This window comes from Micromesistius poutassou (assembly GCF_964030765.1).
Source record: "Micromesistius poutassou genome assembly, chromosome: 12".
NCBI lineage: Eukaryota > Metazoa > Chordata > Actinopteri > Gadiformes > Gadidae > Micromesistius > Micromesistius poutassou.
In genome coordinates, this window is record NC_140282.1 from 17,063,693 (window position 1) to 17,085,314 (window position 21,622).

The window sequence follows — 21,622 nt, forward strand, 5'->3', positions numbered from 1 at the left end:
TAAACCATGTTGCCGAGTGAGCAGTGTGTTAACGTCTGGGGAATGTCAGGATCACCTCACTCACACACTGACAGAAGTTTTGAGTTTAAAATAGCCTTGCTTGATTCAGCCTTCTCCTGCAACCTTAAATAGAACTGGGCCAAATGGTTTGATGGAAATTCTCTGAGACTTATCTTAACTTTGTCTTTCACTTTTCATCAGCATATTTAAACAGTTAAATTTACTATTTGGACTTGGAAGGCCAAACATTTTTCTACTAAAGTAGTTTACCTTTCTATTTATAGCTACAAAAAATCCAGTCCAGGATTTCGGCTGTATCAGTTTTATTAGGGTAGTGGTTGGTAGTGGTTACCATCATGGCACCACATTCTTGTGCATAAATATAATCCTTCCTTCTACACAAACAAGACAGAACAGAAGAATTATAAAGGTTAAGGGCTTTTCTTCATTTACTTTGGGAAGGCTCCTAATCCAAACCCCTGTAGTCAATATACATCACACACAGTTCTGATCCATATTTTGACATCATTTCCACCAGCTAGTTGGGCCTGCATGCAATGCACAAACCAAAGAAAATAACGTGTGATAATAAAATCGATCATCAAATATCAGAATATCAGACCTCGGAATACCAAATGTGAAACTGATTAAAATAGGACACTGTATTTTTGTCAAAAAGCCTTAGAAAATGTAAAGAGAATTCTGAGCTGCCAAACATAAGCGTATCACCCTGTTGAACATTTGTAATGTCAACCTAGTTCATTTCAAGTGACCCTGAGCAATAATATATGTAAACATTTCCACATTCACTTTAAAGGCATAACAACAAGACAAGAAAGGCTTCTTCTCCACTTGGAAACCACATACTTTTTTCATTCTCCTTAAAGTAAAAGCTGTATAGGCATGCCGGTGCATTGTTTGGATACTGTACGTTGTGTAAGTAGAAAGAACCATTAATGTGTGTGTATAATAGGGGTGGGGTATCCATTCTGCATTTGATAAGAGTGTATTGAACGATTCTGCTATTGGTAACAGCCCAAAATGTGTCAATCTTTAGCCAGTCGGTGGATCAACCTGCACAAGTCCTGTCTCCTCTGGGTGATGAACGCTGGGGTAATGCTCTGCACGGGGAGGCGAACTGGGGAGCTATTGCCTTCAGCCCCCTCACACAGGACCTCTGCGTTACAGATGACATACATGCCACAATCATAGCTGTTCTGTTGCAAGGGGCATGGCTCCTCCACAAATCGCACCTTGCCCCCGGTGCCAAAGAAAGGCTCCAGCTTGTCAGCGATGCGCCTCGCGTGGAGGGAGTTGCCCCCGTTCTGAGAGTCATAGTGGGCAAAGTGAGCGGCGCCATGATGGTAGACGAGCAAGCTCCAGTGGGAGCCCCCAGCGGTCTGGTTGGAGTTGTCGTTGACAGCCAGGAAAACCAGACGACGCGACGCCAGATCCAGGGGTTCCAGGAAAACGGCCAGCTCCTCTGGACAGGAAGCACACTTTATAAACTGTGTGACCTCTGGGCTAATGAATGCAATGGTTTCACCCAGGTTTTTAAAGCGATCCGCGGCAAAGTACTCAAAGGCAAAACCAATGACTTGGTCATTGAGCCAATGAGGACCTTCTAATAATGTCACATCCGAGCGTCGCAGGAGGCTGTCCTGGTAGCTCAGCACAACGGGGTCCATTCTCAACCACAAGGTGTTGGCTTCTGAAAATGACACAGAATTACCTTCAGTAAGATTTGTATGAAGAGATAATGGCCTACTTAGCGGGACGAGTAGTTAAAACAGTCAGCTAAGTAAACGCCAGTGACATCGCAAAATAGAGTGTAATGACTATCGTGCATAGTCGAGTAATATGTCGAATAGCAAGCTGGTAGCTTAAGGCAAAGTTGTCGCAACGCGTTTAGCCATGTATGTAATGTTTACAATTCGTTTGAACAAAGTAGTTTATTTTAAACCAAAAGCAATACCAGCTAAGCGCCACTGCCTGTATTCACTGAATCGTATATCACATAGTACATTCACTCCCACCCCTCCCCGTCGCCGAGAAGAAATAAATGATTCGTTTAATATCACGTACCTTATGGAGTGGAAAACACAACAAGAAGGAACAATTTCACCCATTGCAGTATTATACGTAAAGTGGTCCGTGTGACAGTACACTTTACGACAGTAGTGCACGGACAAAATGGGACGTCCCGACTTCGCTTGGGTCATCTGTTTGCAAATTGTAAACCAATCGCATCACTTCAGTGGAGAGAGACCACCAACGCATTCATGTCATGCGTATACAATACTGTTAACAAACCACTGCAATATAAAAAAGGTACAGAAAAAGCTAAGTGAAAAAAACACGTAGTCAAAATGCCTTACTTGTTTACCTTTATCGTTGAAAGTGGGAGCGCTTGCCGCCGGGTATTGTTGCTTCCTTGCTTACTTCCTGTTATTGGAATTATTTCTCCGCCCCGGCTCCGCCCATGGGAGGCGTGTACGCGCGTTACGTGAACGCGCGTCGCCACACTGATTAGCTGCTCGGGGAAAGAGACCGATGAGTTCGCGTCGAACGCTACCGAAGAGGATAGGACTCCTTTTAAGTATTTTTAAAATATAATTGATCTCGGACTACAACATGCGTGAACTCCTCCTCCGTACTATATGTACTTCCAGTGACCTGGACAGTGAAGTGTGCTGAGATAAAAGAGCCAAGTAAACAAGTTGTTCTTTTTTGGATTACAGGACATTAAAGATAATTTCCATCAGTGTTACCAAAAGTACCCTGACCACTCTTGAGAGAAGACTCCGACTAGATTGTTATTCTGCAACATTTCGTCCAGCGCTGCAGTCTGGAGGTAAGAACGATGATAAGTACTCACTTATCAGCTCAGCCGTCCTCACCGGACCGCCAATGAGCTTTCTAGACTATATTAACTAGCGACCGATTCATTGAGTCACTTGTTTTTTTTCATGCACATTATTTATTTTCTTCAATGCTTGAAAACTGCACACTCACTGCTGCTATAGCTGGCAACGCTACAGGGTAGAGGGGAGGCTATCCTGAATTATCCGTTGCGGCCAGACAATTCATCGCCGTGTGTTGGGATGTGAACGCTACGAGAATTTGTAAAAGTTGCAGCTGTTGTCGTATCATTTCACAGTTAAATATCCATCTTCATTCTTTGTCTGAATTAAAAACGGTTTCTTAACTTGTGCTGTGCTGATAAGGTAGCTGCGATGTTCTACATCAAACTAGAATATATTTTATCTTGTTTTTTGTTTTTTTTCTGACCCACGATTTTAGCTACTGGCATTGGAGGAGTGGGCTGTCCTCATATTATGGCTTTGTCGAGGCAAGGTACTATCATTGAGTGGAGTTCAGCAATGATAGCTAGCCTAGGAATAAAGTAGATAAGAGCATCCAAAATGCATACAGCTGTACTCAAAGAGGTGGCTCTGATGAGGCGAGGAACCTGCTGAATCACGGGGGGCCTGCTACTCACTGCGCGGTCACTAATGGCTCAGAATGGGACCACAGAACACCAGGCTGTTCTCGCTCACTTTGTGGCTGTTTCAAAAATGGCTGGTGCCATGGCTCCTCGGAGAGACCGGTTCCCCCTTTACATGTGCACAGGTGAGGTGGGCCTGTCCCGCTGGAATGCAGGCTCTGAGGAGAGCCAGCTGCCAGCGTAGACCGAGAGAAGGAGACGGGCCCCAGTCAAGACGACTGCCAACTGCTCCCTCCTGACATCCGATAACACCCCCCCCCCCCCCCCCCAGACTCACCCTCTATTTTTGAGCCACAGGGCTTTGTGTGTGTGTGTGTGTGTGTATGTATGTATATCTCAAAACAGATTTTAATAGAAGGGCAGTATGACTAAGGATCCTCCCTAATACTAGTTTAAAACTATGCACCAGTGACTGTGTGTGTGTGTGTGTGTGTGTGTGTGTGTGTGTGTGTGTGTGTGTGTGTGTGTGTGTGTGTGTGTGTGTGTGTGTGTGTGTGTGTGTGTGTGTGTGGTAAAAAGGTGGACCTTTTTTATCCTAGTCTATTTCTGTAACTCACTGTAAGAAGATAACAGCCACATCATCCTGCAGTTTTATACTCCTTAGCCATGAAAAATGCATCAGCACTTTTAGGTAACCCTTGATTTATATTTAGTGGTCCCTTCTCTAGGACAGTAATGTCTTTCTGTGGTTTGACTTGACCCCTTACTTTACTTTTTACTACAGTCTTCTTTGACTATCCCTAACCCTGTACAGAAATTGTGAGGCAAAGAGCATCCTAAAATAGGTCTTTCCCCAGAACCGTGTTGAATTACATTTATTTGATGTCTTTACTGCTGAAGAATGCTTAATATGTTGCTGTTTGAAGAGAACTTATGAAAATATTTCAGTTTCTACATTTATGGCTGAAAGTGCTTTGTAGGTCAGCTAATATACAAACTTCTTTGACATAAATAATAATTATATCTGCCTTCGTGACCAAGCTCAAAAAAGATTATTTTTTGGATCCTACATTTGACATAATTTCAAAAAACATGGATGGTGTCAGCATCAGAGTCTCTTCGAACCCCTGCTTCCTTCTACTCCAGTACCCCCAAGAGAGACACAGAGAACGCATCACGTGCTGTGCGGCCTCACGTGCCCCCCCCCCCCCCCCCCCCCCCACATACACACCAGCGACGTGAGCGTATGATGGGCTTGTGTGGCGTAATTGATTGGCATGCACATGAAGTCATTAAAGAGGAACCTGCTTGTGTTGCACCGAACAAAGCCCCCCTTTCTTTTGGTTTGCCATTATGAGGGAGGCTTTGGCCTCAAAGGCTTGGCTTCCCTGCGCTTTGCATTTCCCCTCATTAACTCTGTGCTTCCAAGAGGAGACAAATGTTTATGGGGAGGACGCCGTAGCTTGTGTTGCTTTATGTTGTCATCATATGGAATACATGGAATTAGAATATTTCTTCTTGTCCCTTTTTAAGTTCAACCTGATTGAGCCTAATGCACTAAGTAAGTAACAACGGATGAGGTTAAAGGCTTTTAAAGATGAAGCCTTTTTTTTAAAGTTCACCATTGTTTTAGCACTACAGTGAATTCCACATCCCAATGTTGTGCTTGGGAAAGTGCAGCAGGTTTAAGGTCTTGTGTTTCAAACCCTTTTTTTGTGAGACCCTCCCAGGGATTTAGTTTGTGCTGGAACAATCTCAGGAAACCAAAAGGGCATGCAGAGAAAGAGGTTCATAAGAAATAAAATGGTTAACATAACCTGCTGCTTAATCAGTCAAATAAGCTCTGAATAATTTAATGGTTCAAACACTTTTGTAAAGCCACCAGACAAACTATATGTAACGGTTGAGTTAGATACATGGAAACTTGTGTGTGCCCAAATTCGACTTTGAGGATGTTGGTAAGGTGGTCGAAGCACTAAAATGATTGTCTCGCTGACACTTATAGAGTTAGAAAACACTTGGCAAACAGAACACAACGTCTTTGTTGTGAAAAAAACAAGGACATTAATGGCAACGGCTGAGCCAAAACCACTTTTTGCACAATGCAGCCCAGCCCGACACTCGAGGGTAATGCTTCATTACCCAAGAGCATTACCCAAGTAAAATTTGGATAGACCCTTTTTTTAGTTTAATAGTTCTGATCCGAAACGAGCATCCCAAATGGTGTCAAGCATACAGATGCATTCAAGATCAGTATTGTTAGCCATGGCTTTGAATTGGTTGCATCTAACACTATTGATTGAGTGTATTATTGAGTGTGACATAGGTGACTATAGCTACTTTGGCCTGTGATTGCCATATGGTACATGTAGTGTAGGGCTGCTAATCCCAAGGCATGTGCTCTTGTGTAATAGAACAATACTGGTTGTTTTCATGTGGGTGCTTCTATTGAACTTGACTGTGGCGTCCCCAATATAGGATATAGCAGACTTTTCTCCATGGTAGTTTTATACCAAACCAGATATTTGTATTAAACTGCTAACCTAAAACATGCCTATATCCTATATACGGCTCATAGCTTGAGGACTTATTTAGGATGTTGTAGTAACCAGTGTTCTGTCAGAATGAAGCAAGAGGGGATGAACAGAGATGTATGAGGTGAGCTGACAATAGACAGAAGGACATAATCTGATAAAACGCTGCTGGCTCCACCCCAACATGATAAAGGATAGATTAGGTAGCTTATCATTGGGAGGCAACTTCCATTGAAACAATCATGTGAGCGACTAGGCCTCTGGGACTCTTGGGTAATGGTGTTCATATATCCATACCCAATATTATTTATAGGGAGTATTCTCAAGATGTCAGAGACTAAAATATGTTTCAAAAGTTTGGTTCAATGGTGCTCATTAGTGATGGGTCGTTTGCGGCTGAATCAGGAGTCGAAGGAACGACTCTTTAACAAAGAACAAACCGACCTGATTCCACGTTTCAGTTCTCTGTCGTTCGTCTCTCTCGTTCGTCTCTATCGTTCGTTCTCCCAGACTCGACTCCCACTCGCTGACTCGCTCTGTGTTAATTTAGCAGAGTGGTGAAGAGGGACTGGCCTGGGCAACAACATCCCCATTCCGAACATGAAGCGTTCCTCAGCTGAAAGGAACTTAGTTGTAATGTTGTGTGTTGATTGATGACCGCTGGCACGATCGATCATCCATTACTAGTGCTCATTCAAGTCAAAGTGTCTGTGCCGGGATCTTTCAATTGATTCATTTCAGTTATCATTAGACATGGATAGTAGGCAAAGCTGAGTTCCCATCATCTGCAGTAGGTGGGGTCATGCCCAGGTACCAGAAGACTTTTCTGATACGAATAGCTTTAGTTTGCTGTGAGGAAGTTCATGGAATATAGTCAAATGTTCAATCATCATTATGTATAAGAAAATATAATCAATAGAAAACTTAGGCGCACATACAGATATTGGGCTATTGCTTGTTGGTCTCAAGAAATCATTACCCTCAACTTCACAGAAACCAAGCAATAGGACTTGTAGTACAATGAGTTTGTGAGAATGACAATGAGAATCGGAACTGATTGTATACTTAAGCATTTTTGAGCATTCTTTTATCGTATAAAAAGAAGCAAAATTTTTTTTGATGGAATGATTTTTACTCCCCTCAACATCCGTAAATAACTAGAGGAAATCACGATAGAGGCCGCAAGGACCAGTCATCTCAGAAGAAAAACGTGGTTGACATTTACATTCTGCATTCAACTGTTGGGGAATTTAAAGAGACTATTATTATGACTTGACCCAGGACTCATATATAATTGATTTGTATCACCTAGGTGAAGTAACCACCTTGTGATGGCCCAAGTGAGCTCAAAGAAAGTGAATGCTGAAAGTTCTTTCAGATTTCTCAATGGCTTATGAATCTTGGCTCACCTAACTGAAGACCAAAGTACCCTTGGGTTATTTTCGCAACTGATTGAATACAACATTGTTTGAGTAAGTAGAGTAAGCTGTTTTGTTCTGGATAATAAGTACTGACTGTATCGAGAGTCATTGTTTCTCTCTCAAAACGGTTTTACAAGATTTTAGCTCAGGATATTCCTGGATGTTACCTTCTAGAGCATTAACTCTGCACAACGAAGAAGATAATTTAGTTGCTCTTGAGGCATGCAGAATGGTCTGTCAAATCATACTTTCTCCACATGACTGCAGTCTTAGAACTAACCTGCATTGAATTTGTACATAACCACATTTGATATTTAAAAGACTGTTTTGCTTTACTATTGAGTGTTATGGCCATCTACTGTTATGCAATATCCATCCTCCTTATGATCCTTATTATAATTGGTCAAAGCAATAACCAAAACATGTAACAGAGATGGATACTGCTCCCTGCGTAGTCCCGCCCTCTTTATAATGCAATAATAATGCAGATATGGTGCATCCCGTTCCATGTGTTCCGTCATGTGACGAGAACGGTTGGGAACGAGGTTGGTCCAAACAGATTTATCATGGAACTTGAAGTCTGGGTGATCTTATTCCAACTCAAATAAGAAAAACCCTTTCCATGTTTGTCGGTCATGTCTGATTGTTTGCTTTCACTCCTCCTTCCTCTTTATTACCCGAGATGCTTCACTGGAGACATTCTCATTGAAACCATTGACATTCCAGTCATCCAAGAAAGAGACCCCTGTTGATTCAGTACACACTGCTGAGTGCTGACTGCGGTTAGTGAGTTAACACTCACTTTAAAAGAAAGATGAAGTTCATAACACTGTACATACAGTTTACCTCATGATGCCCACCACCGTACATTCTGCACCACCTCCTGCTGCCTCTCCACTATCCTGCTCTTCTCAACCAGGTTCTAATTTCAAACATGTGCAAACGAATGTCCCCCAACCCCCCCTATGTTGGAAAGGGAGCGAGAGCAAGAGTCACACTGTCCTGTAATTACCGACCGTGTTTCTTTTCCTCCTAATGCTGTGTGTGTGTGTGTGTGTGTGTGTGTGTGTGTGTGTGTGTGTGTGTGTGTGTGTGTGTGTGTGTGTGTGTGTGTGTGTGTGTGTGTGTGTGTGTGTGTGTGTGTGTGTGTGTGTGTGTGTGTGGTGAGTAAACCACCATAGTTGACCCTCTGCCCTTGTAGTTTACATCAAGTATACCTAAATTGTACTACTTGCTAAATAATACTGACTCATCAGAAAGCCTTAGGATTCGCTTTTTTTGTTGAGATCAAAGGAAAGAAACATCAAGAAAACAAATATGAAAGAAAACACCCACAATTTGGGTGATTAAAAAAAACAGCTGAGTCACTTCACGTGCACTTTGCTGCTGCCTTTCTGTGGGTCCGCTGCCTGCCTCAGTGTTCTCGGAGTTAGTGGAAATCCGACAAGCCGCTCAAATCAGATTTCCTATTGATCAGGCTCAGAGGGGCTCTGTTAGGCCCCGTCCACACGGAGCCGATTTTTTTTGGTGAACACGCAGAAGTCTTGTGTGTCCTGGGCCGACCGTCCAGACGGAGCCCAAGGTTTTCGGTGCCCCGAAAACTCACTTTTCTGAAACCACCTCCGAGGGTGGATGAGATAAAAACGGACCTGTGCGTTTTCGTCTTCGGATTCATGTGGACGCCTGAAACACAAAAGATGACGTCCCCACTAGCTGGGTGACGTTAGAGTCGCGTTGAAATTTCTTTTTTTTTAATTATTTGATTTGTATTATTTTGTAGCTTTTAAATACAGCCCCTTGGTAAATTTAATTTCTAACTGTAAATTAAAAATTATTTCTGCTCAATCTAAAAGGTTTAACGCCGGCTTTCTCCTCCTAGACTGTTTGTATACAGCGCGCAGGCTTGATGCAATGAGTCCGTCTTTACGGAGATATTCCTGAAACACATCAAAGGGAAACGGATCGCTTTCGCCCGTGTGGACGGGGCCTGAGGCCGTGTAGAGAAAACAATCCTTTCCCCTCCGTTTTTCTTTTATGCGTTTCAGGAATATCTCCGTAACAATAAAAAGTGGAGCGCATCAAACCTGCGCACATCAAGCCCATGCACGCTGTATATAAACATACAGTCGAGGAGGAGAAAGCAGTTGTTAAACCTTGTAGATTGAGAGATTGTACATACTAACTTTTTCTTCTACCTTTTATTATGCCTATTTACTTTGTTTCCATTATTATTCTGGTTTATAATGTAAATAATTCTAAATATATTACATTGGTTTAGTTCCTCCCTCAATTGCATGTATGCAGATAGCAACGATATGTTTTGGGGAAACGTACTGAGCACTAGTAGAAATTTATGTCACAACTCATTGTACTCATTCTTTGACCTCAGGGCAACAAGATATCACTGAAATGAACACCATAGCAGTCTAAAGTTTACACAGTCAAATCGACCATAAAGAGGACTAGCCCCAGGCTAAAAAACAAAACAAGACCAGTGTTTTCATCAATGATCGTTCAGCAGGCTGGACCAGCAGGGGTTTGGCAGCATCTTGATCTTGGCACCAGGGTGCGTTCCTAGTTACAGTCATTACCACTGATCTCCACTCAGCTGTCAAAGTGGAGATGAGTCCTCCTTGTTATTTCAGTGTGTTTGTCTGTCATTGAGCCCATGTACAAGAAGTCTCTAGGCTCCACCTCCTCCTGTGCTTTCTGACAGAACAACCACCACACCCCGAGGGCCGAGGCCTCATCGGCCCCCATGTAGTTTATCATTCTGGGAGGGAATGATGTGTGTGATAATCCGGGTCACTAATAGCTTCTAGGGATTCCCGCCTGGCCTTCCTTGACTCCTCTCGCCTGTCCTCGTCTTCCATCTCTCTCTCTCTCTCTCTCTCTCTCTCTCACACACACACACACACACACACACACACACACACACACACACACACACACACACACACACACACACACACACACACACACACACACACACACACACACACACACACACATCATCTCATTAGTGGACTGACTGACTGTGACTGTGATACTTGGAGTTTTAGCTGCTCCGATGCGTAACATCTGTACGCTCAGTTCACAGATCTTGCTTATTAATTTAATTGCTCCTTAGTCTAATGGACTTCTTATAACAGATATTTGAACAAAAGCCATTTAAGTAGCCTGAAAACCAGAAGCAATTCTACCAATTCAACGTATTTGTTTCAAACAGGTTGTCAAAATAACTTTCTGCAGTTTAACTTTTTAACTGCAGTTAAAACGTTTTAAGAACTGTGTGAAAAGTTGTGCATGCTGTTTTTTTTGTGGTGTGTTGAAAATGACTTAGGGGGTTTCTTTTGGGGTTTTGCTCGTGTGAGTGGCATGATAAATTTGGCATGAAAATTATAGAAGTTTTGCACATAGAACGTGGGCATTGTTTTTTATTGAGGTTGCATACTTTTTGACATTTGTTCTATTGGCCTATTTTGGTGATCAAATAATCGACAGAATGAAAAACAATGGCAGTGTTGTGATGGAGAAGCCCCCCTTTGACAAACTTCCTGTTCCACCCTTTGGTGCGGCCATTGTCAAGAGAGTTGATACAGGAAGTAGATTTCTTAGATAGTAGTAGATTAATAACCTCCCAAAAATTAGAAAATTTCACATCAGTGTGCCAGGACATGGCTGACCAAGATTGTCTTGGCAAATATTGATCCCTATTCAGTGTAACAACTTAGCTTAAAATGTATTATTATTTCCGAACATGAAGGCATTCTAGTATAGTATATCCTATTTACTAACTGAAAAATCTGCAGAGTTTTAATCACTGAAGGACACAAGGGGTGCGATAGGGACACGTTAAGCATATGCTGTTGGCTTTTATGACTTTCTGGTAATTCCTTATTTCCTTGGCGCTGGTGCGGTTGGTTGTAGGTGGTTGGTCCTCTTCCTCCCTATTCCTTCCCCTTCCCTTGTTTTCTGCCACCCTCACCCATGCTTTCTTAGGTCATTTACAATGAGCAGTATGAACGTGACAAAGAAGCAGTTTAGCAGGGCTAAACTGCGTCCACACACGTTTTGATGTGCTCACGTCCACAGACTTGCAGCACCATGTTTTTTAGTCTTTTATGCAATGGTACTCACGAGCCCTATTCTTGAGCCTTGACCGAGGAATGACCAGCCGGAATTCGCTGCTGCCTCGCTGTGTATAGACAGAGAGGAGAGACCCATCCAGGTGGATGGGTGTTTTTAAATGTTGTTTTCATTTGTGATACAGTGTGGACATTGACTCTAGCACAGACCTGTTCCAGCCCGTCTTCAGCGATGTCCAGGTGTTGTCTTCTTGACACAGTCTTCTCCCTAGTAGAAATTGGACTACCATTTGAGTCTGCATGCAGGCTGTAGTTTGCCTTTCAGGGACGAAAACACACAAAACCTCCTATTGTTTTGTCCTATCTCCATCTCCCTCCACCCCTTCCTCGTTTTGGGCGGATTCTGGGCGGGAGGGGGTGTTTAGTGCAGTACTGTTATGAGGAGGTTTCCATACCCTCCTTCGTACCATGTCATCAAGCTCTACTACATAATACATGTTTTTTTGTCTTCTGTTGGACACCCAAGAGTGCTGGATGGGTTGAAACGTTCACTGTTGTACACTGAGTTAAAAGGCTGAGATAAAGTCAAGAAGACAGAACAAGGCTAGGATACTGGGGGTGAAAGACTGACCTAAGGTTGCGTGATGGAGACAGTATAAATATGGGACACGAAATGTCCCACAGTCTTTCTCCTAATTATCAATGAAAAATTAAGCTCTTTGTTAAGTTTGCTTTTCTTAAATTCATCAAGTCAAATCTTGACATGACTCCAAAACCACCACTATCCCTAACAAATGGTGCACTTTCTGGAATTATAATACTGCAATATTTCTCAGGCTATATACCCCATTTGTTACCTTCATTGTTTTTCTATGGAGCTTCTTTAATTGAGTAGATCAACAAGTTGACCAACCTGTGCTTCTAGTTGGGATACTATGGTGAAAGTAGTGAGTAAGAGGTGACCATTAACTGTGTGTTGAGCCGTCAGTGCTATTGGACTAGAGTATGCGTGGTCTGTTCAAGGCTGGACAAATGCGCTCATACTTTAGTCCAACTACATTTCTTACTACATTTCTTGCTACTTGGCGTGGAGCTCAATCACTTTCCCACAGCTCAGATTTCAGGAAACCACTTCCATCCACCCCTTCCCTCTCTTTCTTTTTCTCTTGTTGTTTTTCTATTCCAGTTCAAGTTCAATCTCTGTTTCTGTTAGGGTTAGGGTTTTCTCATGTATGTAATTGCTCTCCGCACCTGCTCCTTCTCCTCCCCCTCCTCTTCTTCTTCCTGTTGCTCAGTCCAAGATGCATTTATCTGATACTCGAATGAAGTGAAGTGAATACATATACATACTTCATGAATACATTCATGAAGAGGAATATTGGACAAATATATTGTTTGTTCACAGGAAGAAACCGGTATTCACTTCACTGCGGAGCAGGGTTGCTGAATGTTGGGGGATATACCTACGTAGTTTGCTACTTTATTTGGATTTATCATATTTGTTGTCTCCCATAGCAGACAGATACTACAGATGCATTTTTGAGTTTTTCTATCCTTATCAGGGAGTTGTCCAACTAGCTAGCCTCACATGGTTATGACCTCTGACTTAACCAATGAGATACCCTTTGGACCTATAACCCTTGAAAAACACAGGTGTTTCCTAGTGCACTGCTTTGATGTGCAAATCCAGCAACTAGTTAATATCTGACCTACATTTTGCAGGGTTTGAGCACCGGCATGTTCTGATACTTGACAAAAAAACACAATAGTTGCTAGGTTACCATTAACATGATTCAGAAACCACAATTTAAATTGCACATGTGAAAACTGGATCCGTCCATCTGCGAAGCATTGAGCTATTCCACAACTTCTTTTCTCTGTTATTGTACATACTACTTGATGGGAAGCTCCAATATGACTCCACTTCTTCTGAATTAGGCTTTAAGTAGGGCTGCAACTAACGATTATTTTAATAATCGATTAATCAGTCTAATATTTTTTCGATTAATCGATGAATAACAACACAATAACAGGTTATTGCTCCGTCCCTGAGCTATTAAAAGTAATATTAAATGATAAAGAAAATATTAAAACATAACTATGATATACATTTATGTATATAATCTACAAAAATGAAAAGGCTCCTTTCTTTTATGAAGTGCACAAGATTTGGTTTTCAGTTGTGTAAAAGCATAAAGTAACACACACACCCACACCATTTTTTGGTTGCTTTTTCATTTTTGGAAATGCATGGATTTTCATTAAACCTAATTACATGGGGGGGGGGGGTTGTTGGACAATCCCGATCGTCCAACAATCCCGATCGCCCCCCCCCCCCCCCCCCCCCCCCCCCCCCGTCAACAATCCCGACCTGTTATAAGGTATGCATTACAAGAATCTACAGAATCTCACTCCGGCCAAAACCCAAAAGTTGGCAGTTTGCGAACTAATCAGTTCGAACGAATGACTTTTTAAAACGAACGAACCGACCTGATTGCCGCTCTCGTTCGTTGTCGTTCGTCTCGTTCGTTCTCCGAGACTCGACTCCCAGCTCCACCCACTAGTCGCTGAGTCGCGAGTCGCCGTTCGTTCACTGACTGTGTTTAGCGGTGAGGACTGAGAAGTCACGAGAGCCAGCCGGGCAACAACATCCCGATTCCGAACATGAAGCACTCCTCAGCTAAAAGGAACTTAGTTAATGTTGTGTTGATTGATGACCGTTTGCACCATTGCACGATCGTGATTCGTTTGAGAATGAGAACGAGGGAGGAGCTGAGTCTGACCAACTCGGCTGAGAACGTGCATTCGCAATTTGTTTGAACGAGAACGAGGGAGGAGCCGAGTCTGACCAGTGACTGAGAATCATGATTCACCGCTACCGGAAATGCGAGCGAACGAACGAACGAACGAACGAACAAATGAACGACTCTTCTTGGCGAACTGACCGACGCGAACTGATTCATTCAAACGAATCATGAAATCCACCACTAGCATGGACCTGTCGGGTTCTGTAAACAGTTCCGCGCCTACGAATGACGTATTAATAATCACGCGACTCAACGAATTGTTGACTAAATTCGTTGCCAACGCTTTTAGTAATCGATTTTTATCTATTTGATCGATTCGTTGTTGCAGCCCTAGCTTTAAGCTGCCTTCATTCCTCTGTGCTTCTTCATCAGAGCAATAAACCTAGACAGACCAGATATTCCGGTTTTGAAATTACATTTATTACAGAATAGGGTTGCACCGATACAGATGCCAGTATCGGGCCTATACTTAAAAAATACTCATTCGTTTATGAATTGCCAATGCTGCTGATGATTGAGCTGCAGAGGCTGACTGCAGAAGCGGACAAGCAGGAAGATCACAACCAGTATGAACCACCTACCAGAAAGCCACGCAGAGACCAGGCCAGCAGCAGTGTAGACTGTATATTTGATGAAATTACAAATGAGCAAGCATCAGCAGCACTGACCCCAGCTGCAGTAGGTTTTACTGTACAATTAGAGGCATACCTTGGGGAGGCCCCAATTGCCCATGAGGACAAACCACTGCAATACTTGGAGGTTAACAAAGTGCGGTTCCCTTCTCTGGCCAAAATGGCATGCAGGTACCTCTCAGCACCGTGCAGTAGTGTTGAGAGCAAACGGTTGTTTAGCTCAGTGTCACATATTGTGAATGAAGGCAGAAACAGGCTAACACCTAATCATGCAGAGATGATTCTGTTCATCAAAAATCTGCCTCTCACTTTCCCCAAAAATGCATAGCCTAGTTCAGAGGTGGCAACGTTGTGTGTTGATAGTCATTTGACAACATAGTGTGTTGATTTGTTTAACCGAAGAAAATTGTAACAGTGCCACACAGGTTAAGTGATAGTTTGTGTACATGAAAGCAGGATACTGTTTTGATACTTTGTGTAACTGAAATGTTCTAATGTGCTTATTAAGTAGTTCTGCTCACTTTTTTTAAGTAGACTGTGTTAAGTATGCCGCAAATTTAATTGCCTTTATCTGGTTATATTTGCATCTTTTCTAATGTGATGACATTGTCTCTTTGCAGGCTTTTTTGTTAAAACCAGAAAGCTCTGTTTATTTTTGGCTTGGAATAGCATTCTGTTAATTTTTTATATTGTTACTATAGGCTTGACATAATCTGCACAGGAGAAAACAAAATCTGCCTCCAAAGTACACAAATAGAAATACTCACTAAGTTTGAAAAAAAAGTGGTATCGTCCATCCCTATTACAGAAAGTATTCCTCAATAAATCAGTCTTGTCTTCTCAACTCTTCTTTTTCCTCATCGTAATCCGGTGAAGGATCAAGAGGTTGAACATATATCAACGATACCTTTCCAAGGTATTGTTACTAATCGCCCTTGTGGGATATTTCATCCGATAGTCAATTGTTCATTCCCGTAATACAAATATTTTTTCCTTTTTCTGAATTTGGTTCGGATGTCAGTTGCTAGTAATCTCTACATTACATATCGTATGAAGTCCCATTTGTACATTTTATTTCATTAAAAAGTAATTAGGGATTGAATATTATTCTGTTTTGGCCAATGGCCATAGACTATTGCGAGGCGGCTATTTGAGTCCCGCCCAAAATGTGCCGTCTTGTTTCTAGTGCTGGTCTTCAAACAATTGCGCCATCCATCAAAATGCAAATCGAAGATACTATAATTTAGCGTCTTTTACAGTCTGCGTGTGCCTCCTTGATGTCATTCGTTATTCCGACGTCTAGCCACTCCGGCAGTCGTTTTGTCTATTTGAAATAGGGAAACTGAGGCTAATTACATGCTGTGGTACTGAAGTTGCATTCATGTGGTTTAATATGACGCCAGAGCTCAAATGTTACAGAAATGTTGACTTTGCAATGTCAGCCCACTGCACTTCCACTTACATTTCCATCCTGCCCAGATTGCACTCATTCATAAAAGTGAGGCAAATAAAGGAAGACGTTCCTTTATTTACATGCTGGTTTAATAAAACAGCCATGTTATTAAACCACTTAATAAACCAGGCCATTCATTTTATATCCTCCCTTTGTGTACCAGTTTATGTCGACACATTTTATGGTGACATTGGGTTATTGATCAACTGTCTAAGCAAAACGAAGCACTTTGATTTGTTCAGTGAATGAATTTGTGTCAGTGTTTGGGGTCTGGTCTAAATACCTCTGCAGTCTCCTCTTGCTGCTGGTGAAGTGTTACTTCAGGGCTGCTTTATAGTATCTTGTGAGGACACCACACCGGCTCCTCTACTCTCAATGTCAGGATCTTTCCACCAGCTACCCATAGTATCCTCACTGATGAAAAGTTCTCATTTTAACCTCCCACCTCCAAGGTTATTTCTTAGGGGTGATTTGATTTGCTAGATATATGTACAAAATCAGACTTTTGTGCTCAATACAATTAACTATTGCTGATGAGTCCTATAAGATACAATACATACAATAACAGCCTGTTTGAATCGCTCTTTGGGGCATTCCTCCGCTGAAGCTTTATCTCTTGGAGAGGCTTACCGATTTAGAAACCTAATTACTTATTGTTTAGCTTTTCTCTATAAACTCATCCACCAGGTCCATTTCAAATGCAGATGAACTTGGGGAATCCATGTATATCACAAACAGTTGTTTGTTTACGTCAACCGCTCTGTTTGTAGTTGATTTTACGACCGGCAGTGCTGTATGGGGTTTATGTCTAAAGGGCAATTTCCTCGGCTTGAGAAGGTCTGGGGGGATGGGGGGTGGAGAGTGGCTGTTTTGAAGTTGTCCATGTTCAGCTCTATTAAAGGCAACGGGAAATGAGTCTCTTCAAATGAAGGAATCTAAAGGTCTATGGTAATACATTACCTCTTTTATTCCCATTTTGGTTATAGCCCTCCTTAACATGCCTATTAATGACATCCTTTACACATAATATACTTGTTTTATGTGTATACCTGTTAGAAGTGCCACAGCATGCTAACTCCCATACAATCAGCCACTTCATCAACCAATGAGTGGTGGGCAGGTTGGAATCCCATGGAACGAAGTAAGGCCAGTGAAATGTGACTGGTTGAGAACATCCGTCAGGGTGCTCCAGCCTGCCTCGAGGGCTCAGACGGGGCCGGCTTTACTTGTCTTTGGTCTTGAGCCTAGGCTCCAGAGTGGTCAGAGACCTGCCTTCAGCACCTCAGGCTCTACTCAGACTTACATGAGATTCAAACGTCTAAAAGCAAAGAATAGCTAACCCTCATGAAAATGTCCACCCGGTGAAGGCAAATGGCGAAAACAAATACAAATTGTAGTGGTATTTTTTTCAGTGAGGTTTCAGTTGAATTCTCTACAAATGTCAGGCTTGTCATGTAAATAAAGAAGAGGCTGTCAATCTTGGGAACAAGAGCACAGATTCCTCAACCTACACACCCAGATGAGGCAGCCTAGCTTCAATATAACTGCACCCAGGAAAAAACTATGACCTCATGTATTGGAGAGCTGACAAAACTTTGTGGCTCCCGGAGGCTTTGATTCCAAGATAATATCTAGCCTTGGGTCTTTCCAGGGTCGGCAGCATTCAGCTGTATAGAAGTACATAACTTCTTCATTCCAAGATGCACATTCCTCAGTTGGGCTGCTACACTATCTACCAACCTACTAGTGCAGAAACAAGAAAAAGGTGAATGGACGCCTGTACTCGTCTTATCTTCTCCATCACAGCGCTACAGGTTAAAACTCACTTACTTACTCACTCACTCACCCACAAACTCAACCACCAACTCACCCACTCACTCACTCTCTGGCTTGAGGCGTCATGACATCATGCTTTAGCGATTCAACTTTTCTGTCACTCTTTTTTACCTCCCTCTTTATCTTAGATTTATTTTTCTCTCTTCCGTCGCCTTCTCACATCTTGTTGGGACACTAAATTGTAAGTTTAATTCTCTTTTCTAAAAGGTGGCATAATCCCGGGTCATTACATTTGAGTCTGTGGACCACACCAGTGTATTTGGGTTTGTGGTCATTGAGGATTGGGTCTTTCTTTTACATTTGGCTGCATAAAGTCGCTTTGGAGCTTTCATAGTCTAGATTACTTCTAGCTTTCGACGCTAGAAGTAATCCATCTTTTAAAAATATATATATCCTGTATTGTTGTTCGCACAGAAATGCAAACTCTTCTACAAGAGATCGGTTTGCTTTTTCTCATCCGCCCTGATTTCTGGACCCCCTGTCTTTCCACCATACTGTGCTGAGTACTGCCATATTGACGCTGTGACTATTTCCAGTTCAGACTTTTGTTGGTCTTCCCCCAGTCTGTGCCAATGAGCTTTTAGCCATGTAGACGATGGTTTGTTGGGACGTGAGGTCATTAGATAGCGAGAAATCAGAAATATCTTGCTGGCTGAGAAGCATCCACTGCATTAGTTGATCGTCCAACCTTGCCTCCATATTATGATTATGATGATGATGATGATAATGAACAGAGAGGCCAGAGCAATGCGGCAGGGGGCTCAGTACCGCTACCACCCTAAACCCCCCTACTAACCCTTCAGCAGTGAGCTGGCCATCTGTCCCATGCCCACCCAACGCAAGACAAACACACACACACGCACGGAAGCACGCACACAAAATCCCCAATAAACTCACAAAGCAACAACCAACACGTATGCAAAAACACAGACATATCTTAAACACACAAACACACTCTCATGATCAGACACACACACACAGCCAACAAACATTTGTCCCAGGGCTCCATCATAGCAGACGAGGTAATATTTTTTGTGTGTCCAGCTTTATAGACAGTAAGACACGCAAGTTGTTCCGCAGAGAGGACTGATGTCTGTGCCGTTAGTTTGTTGATCTCTGCATGTACATGTACTGCCAGAAAAGGTCGTGATTGGTTATATTTTATGGAAAATATGTGAATGAAGGTTACCAAGGAAACACATGGCTGTGCATTAACAGGGCAGGGTGAGTAGTATCGGAAAACAGGAAGTAACCAGGCATGGGTGTGGCATTGCATCACTTCACAGCTGGAGTCTGCACACCCCCCTTAACCCTTAAAAACAGCCCATAACGGTGGGATGCATGGATAGAGGGTGCACATGTCTAGTATTTATAAAATATAACTATCTCTCTCCCTACAGCTGCTAAATCCATTGTCCTCCACAGTTGTCAGTTTTGTTTTAGTGAGGAGATATTATGTAAACTTCTCATTCATCTATCTCTACTGTTTTGTGTGACTCCAACACCATCATGGATCTCTGCTGTATGTTGGAGAGAACTTGTAGAAAGTGTGTGATTGTGAGCATATGTGCATGCACGTCGATGATTATCCATCAGATCCATATGATAAGACCGTCATCCATTCTCATCATGTGGGGTTAGGCTTCTACTGGATAATGACCCTTGAAAGATGACGCAATCGGATGCTAGTCATAATCTGACAACATTTAGAATGCTGTCTTGTGTGGTAGATCTGCTGCTCAAATGCAGATCCAAATTTTGCCATGGATACAGATATTTAGACCTACACTGTAATGTTACCCATTACATCAAATATGCCTACATTTAAAGAAAAATCACCTGAGTACTTTTGGTTTGTCTGTTTTGAAACCCTCTTGGAGAATGGGACGCATACTTAAATGCAGCCATCAGGTCTTTTATTTCCTTAGCAGCATGAACGCAGAAAGACGGGGACTATGGAAAAAACGTTGTGCGACGGCCCACTCACGGCCCCCCTTGTGTTTCTGTGTCTCCAGGGATGATGTCTTGATGCGGCCCCCCGTCCAGCCCAGCGAAGAACGTGCCAGTGCCAGCGGGTGCTGCTGATGGGAACGGCCGCGTCGCCATGAGCGCTCGTGACGGCGGCGGGGGCGGCGGGGGCGGCGGTGGCGGCGGCGGCGACGGCGGCACCGGCGGCACCCTGGGTCGCCGACGGCGGTTCGAGAACTCCGAGTTCACCGTGCGCATCTACCCGGGCGCCCTGGCCGAGGGCACCATCTACTGCCCCGTCAGCGCCCGCAAGAACACCACGGCCGCCGAGGCCATCGAGCTCATCATCGAGCGCCTGCGGCTGGACCGCCGCAAGTGCTACGTGCTGGCCGAGGTCAAGGAGTTCGGCGGCGAGGAGTGGATCCTCAACCCCAGCGACTGCCCCGTGCAGCGCATGCTGCTGTGGCCCCGCGTGGCCCTGGAGCAGCGCGCGCTCTCCGGCGGCGACGACTACCGCTTCCTGCTGCGGCAGAAGAACCTGGACGGCTCCATCCACTACGGCGGCAGTCTCCAGATGTGGCTGCGGGTGACGGAGGAGCGGCGCTGCATGGTGGAGCGCGGCCTCCTGCCCCAGCCCGAGCCCCGGGGCGACCACGCCGACCTGTGCCGGCTGCCGGAGCTCAACGAGCGCACGCTGCTGGACAACCTGCGCTCGCGGTTCCGCCAGGAGTGGATCTACACCTACGTGGGCACCATCCTCATCGTCATCAACCCGTTCAAGTTCCTGCCCATCTACAACCCCAAGCACGTCAAGATGTACGACAACCACACGCTGGGGGAGATGGAGCCGCACATCTACGCGGTGGCGGACGTGGCGTACCACGCCATGCTGCAGCGGCGCCGGAACCAGTGCGTGGTCATCTCCGGGGAGAGCGGCTCGGGGAAGACCCAGAGCACCAACTTTCTCATTCATCACCTGACCGCCCTGAGCCAAAAGGGATTCGCCAGCGGTGTGGAGCAGATCATCCTGGGGGCAGGACCAGTACTGGAGGTGAGGTGTAAGGATAAGGCCATAAGCAATCCTACCAAAAAAAACGTTCTATGAATATACTGTGTGTGTGTGACCACCAGTAGCGGTTCTACATTGAATTGCGCCCTGGGCAAGACCCCCCCCCCCCCCCCCCCGGAAAGTTGTTGACGGGGGGGGGAGCGGGCGCGGTTGCGGTTGTGGTCTGGCTGAGTTGTTGACGGGGGGGGAGCGATTGCGGAATTGTTGACGGGGGGGGGGGGGGGGAATGATCGATAATAGAAAATGCGCGGATCTTTTTTTTTTTTTCGTGTGGTCGTGCCGCCCCCCCCCCCCACCTGTAATGCCGCCCCGGGCGGCTGCCCGCATCGCCCGTACCTAAAACCGCCACTGGTGACTACCCTGCCC

At 44.0% G+C, this 21,622-nt stretch overlaps 2 protein-coding genes across 7 annotated transcripts in view; one reads left to right on the forward strand and one right to left on the reverse strand.

Moving 5' to 3' along the window:
- Nucleotides 1-332: 332 nt before the first annotated feature.
- Nucleotides 333-2,423, reverse strand: senp8 (SUMO peptidase family member, NEDD8 specific). 2 transcript variants are annotated; one of them, XM_084476543.1, is made up of 2 exons: nt 2,387-2,423; nt 333-1,711 (listed from the first exon to the last, which is right to left on the reverse strand). In XM_084476543.1, the coding sequence occupies exon 2, from the start codon at nt 1,686-1,688 to the stop codon at nt 1,047-1,049; it is 642 nt and encodes a 213-aa protein (XP_084332669.1). In that variant the 5' UTR covers nt 1,689-1,711; nt 2,387-2,423; the 3' UTR covers nt 333-1,046. The 2 variants fall into 2 exon arrangements, with proteins under 2 accessions (XP_084332669.1, XP_084332668.1); XM_084476542.1 differs by lacking the exon at nt 2,387-2,423 and adding an exon at nt 2,086-2,207.
- A 134-nt stretch (nt 2,424-2,557) lies between these two features.
- The window catches only part of myo9aa (myosin IXAa), an 85,232-nt gene continuing 66,167 nt past the window's right edge, over nt 2,558-21,622 (forward strand). For all 5 annotated transcript variants that reach the window (XM_084476524.1, XM_084476526.1, XM_084476525.1 and 2 more), the window contains exons 1-2: nt 2,558-2,854; nt 20,235-21,238. In XM_084476524.1, the coding sequence (XP_084332650.1) occupies nt 20,324-21,238 (915 nt within the window). In that variant the 5' untranslated portion in view covers nt 2,558-2,854; nt 20,235-20,323. The remainder of the gene's footprint in view (nt 2,855-20,234; nt 21,239-21,622) is intronic.

What these genes read in the sequence shown, in the direction of transcription:
- senp8 (XM_084476543.1), bottom strand. Translation starts at nt 1,688, where the DNA reads ATGGACCCCGTTGTGCTGAGCTACCAGGACAGCCTCCTGCGACGCTCG.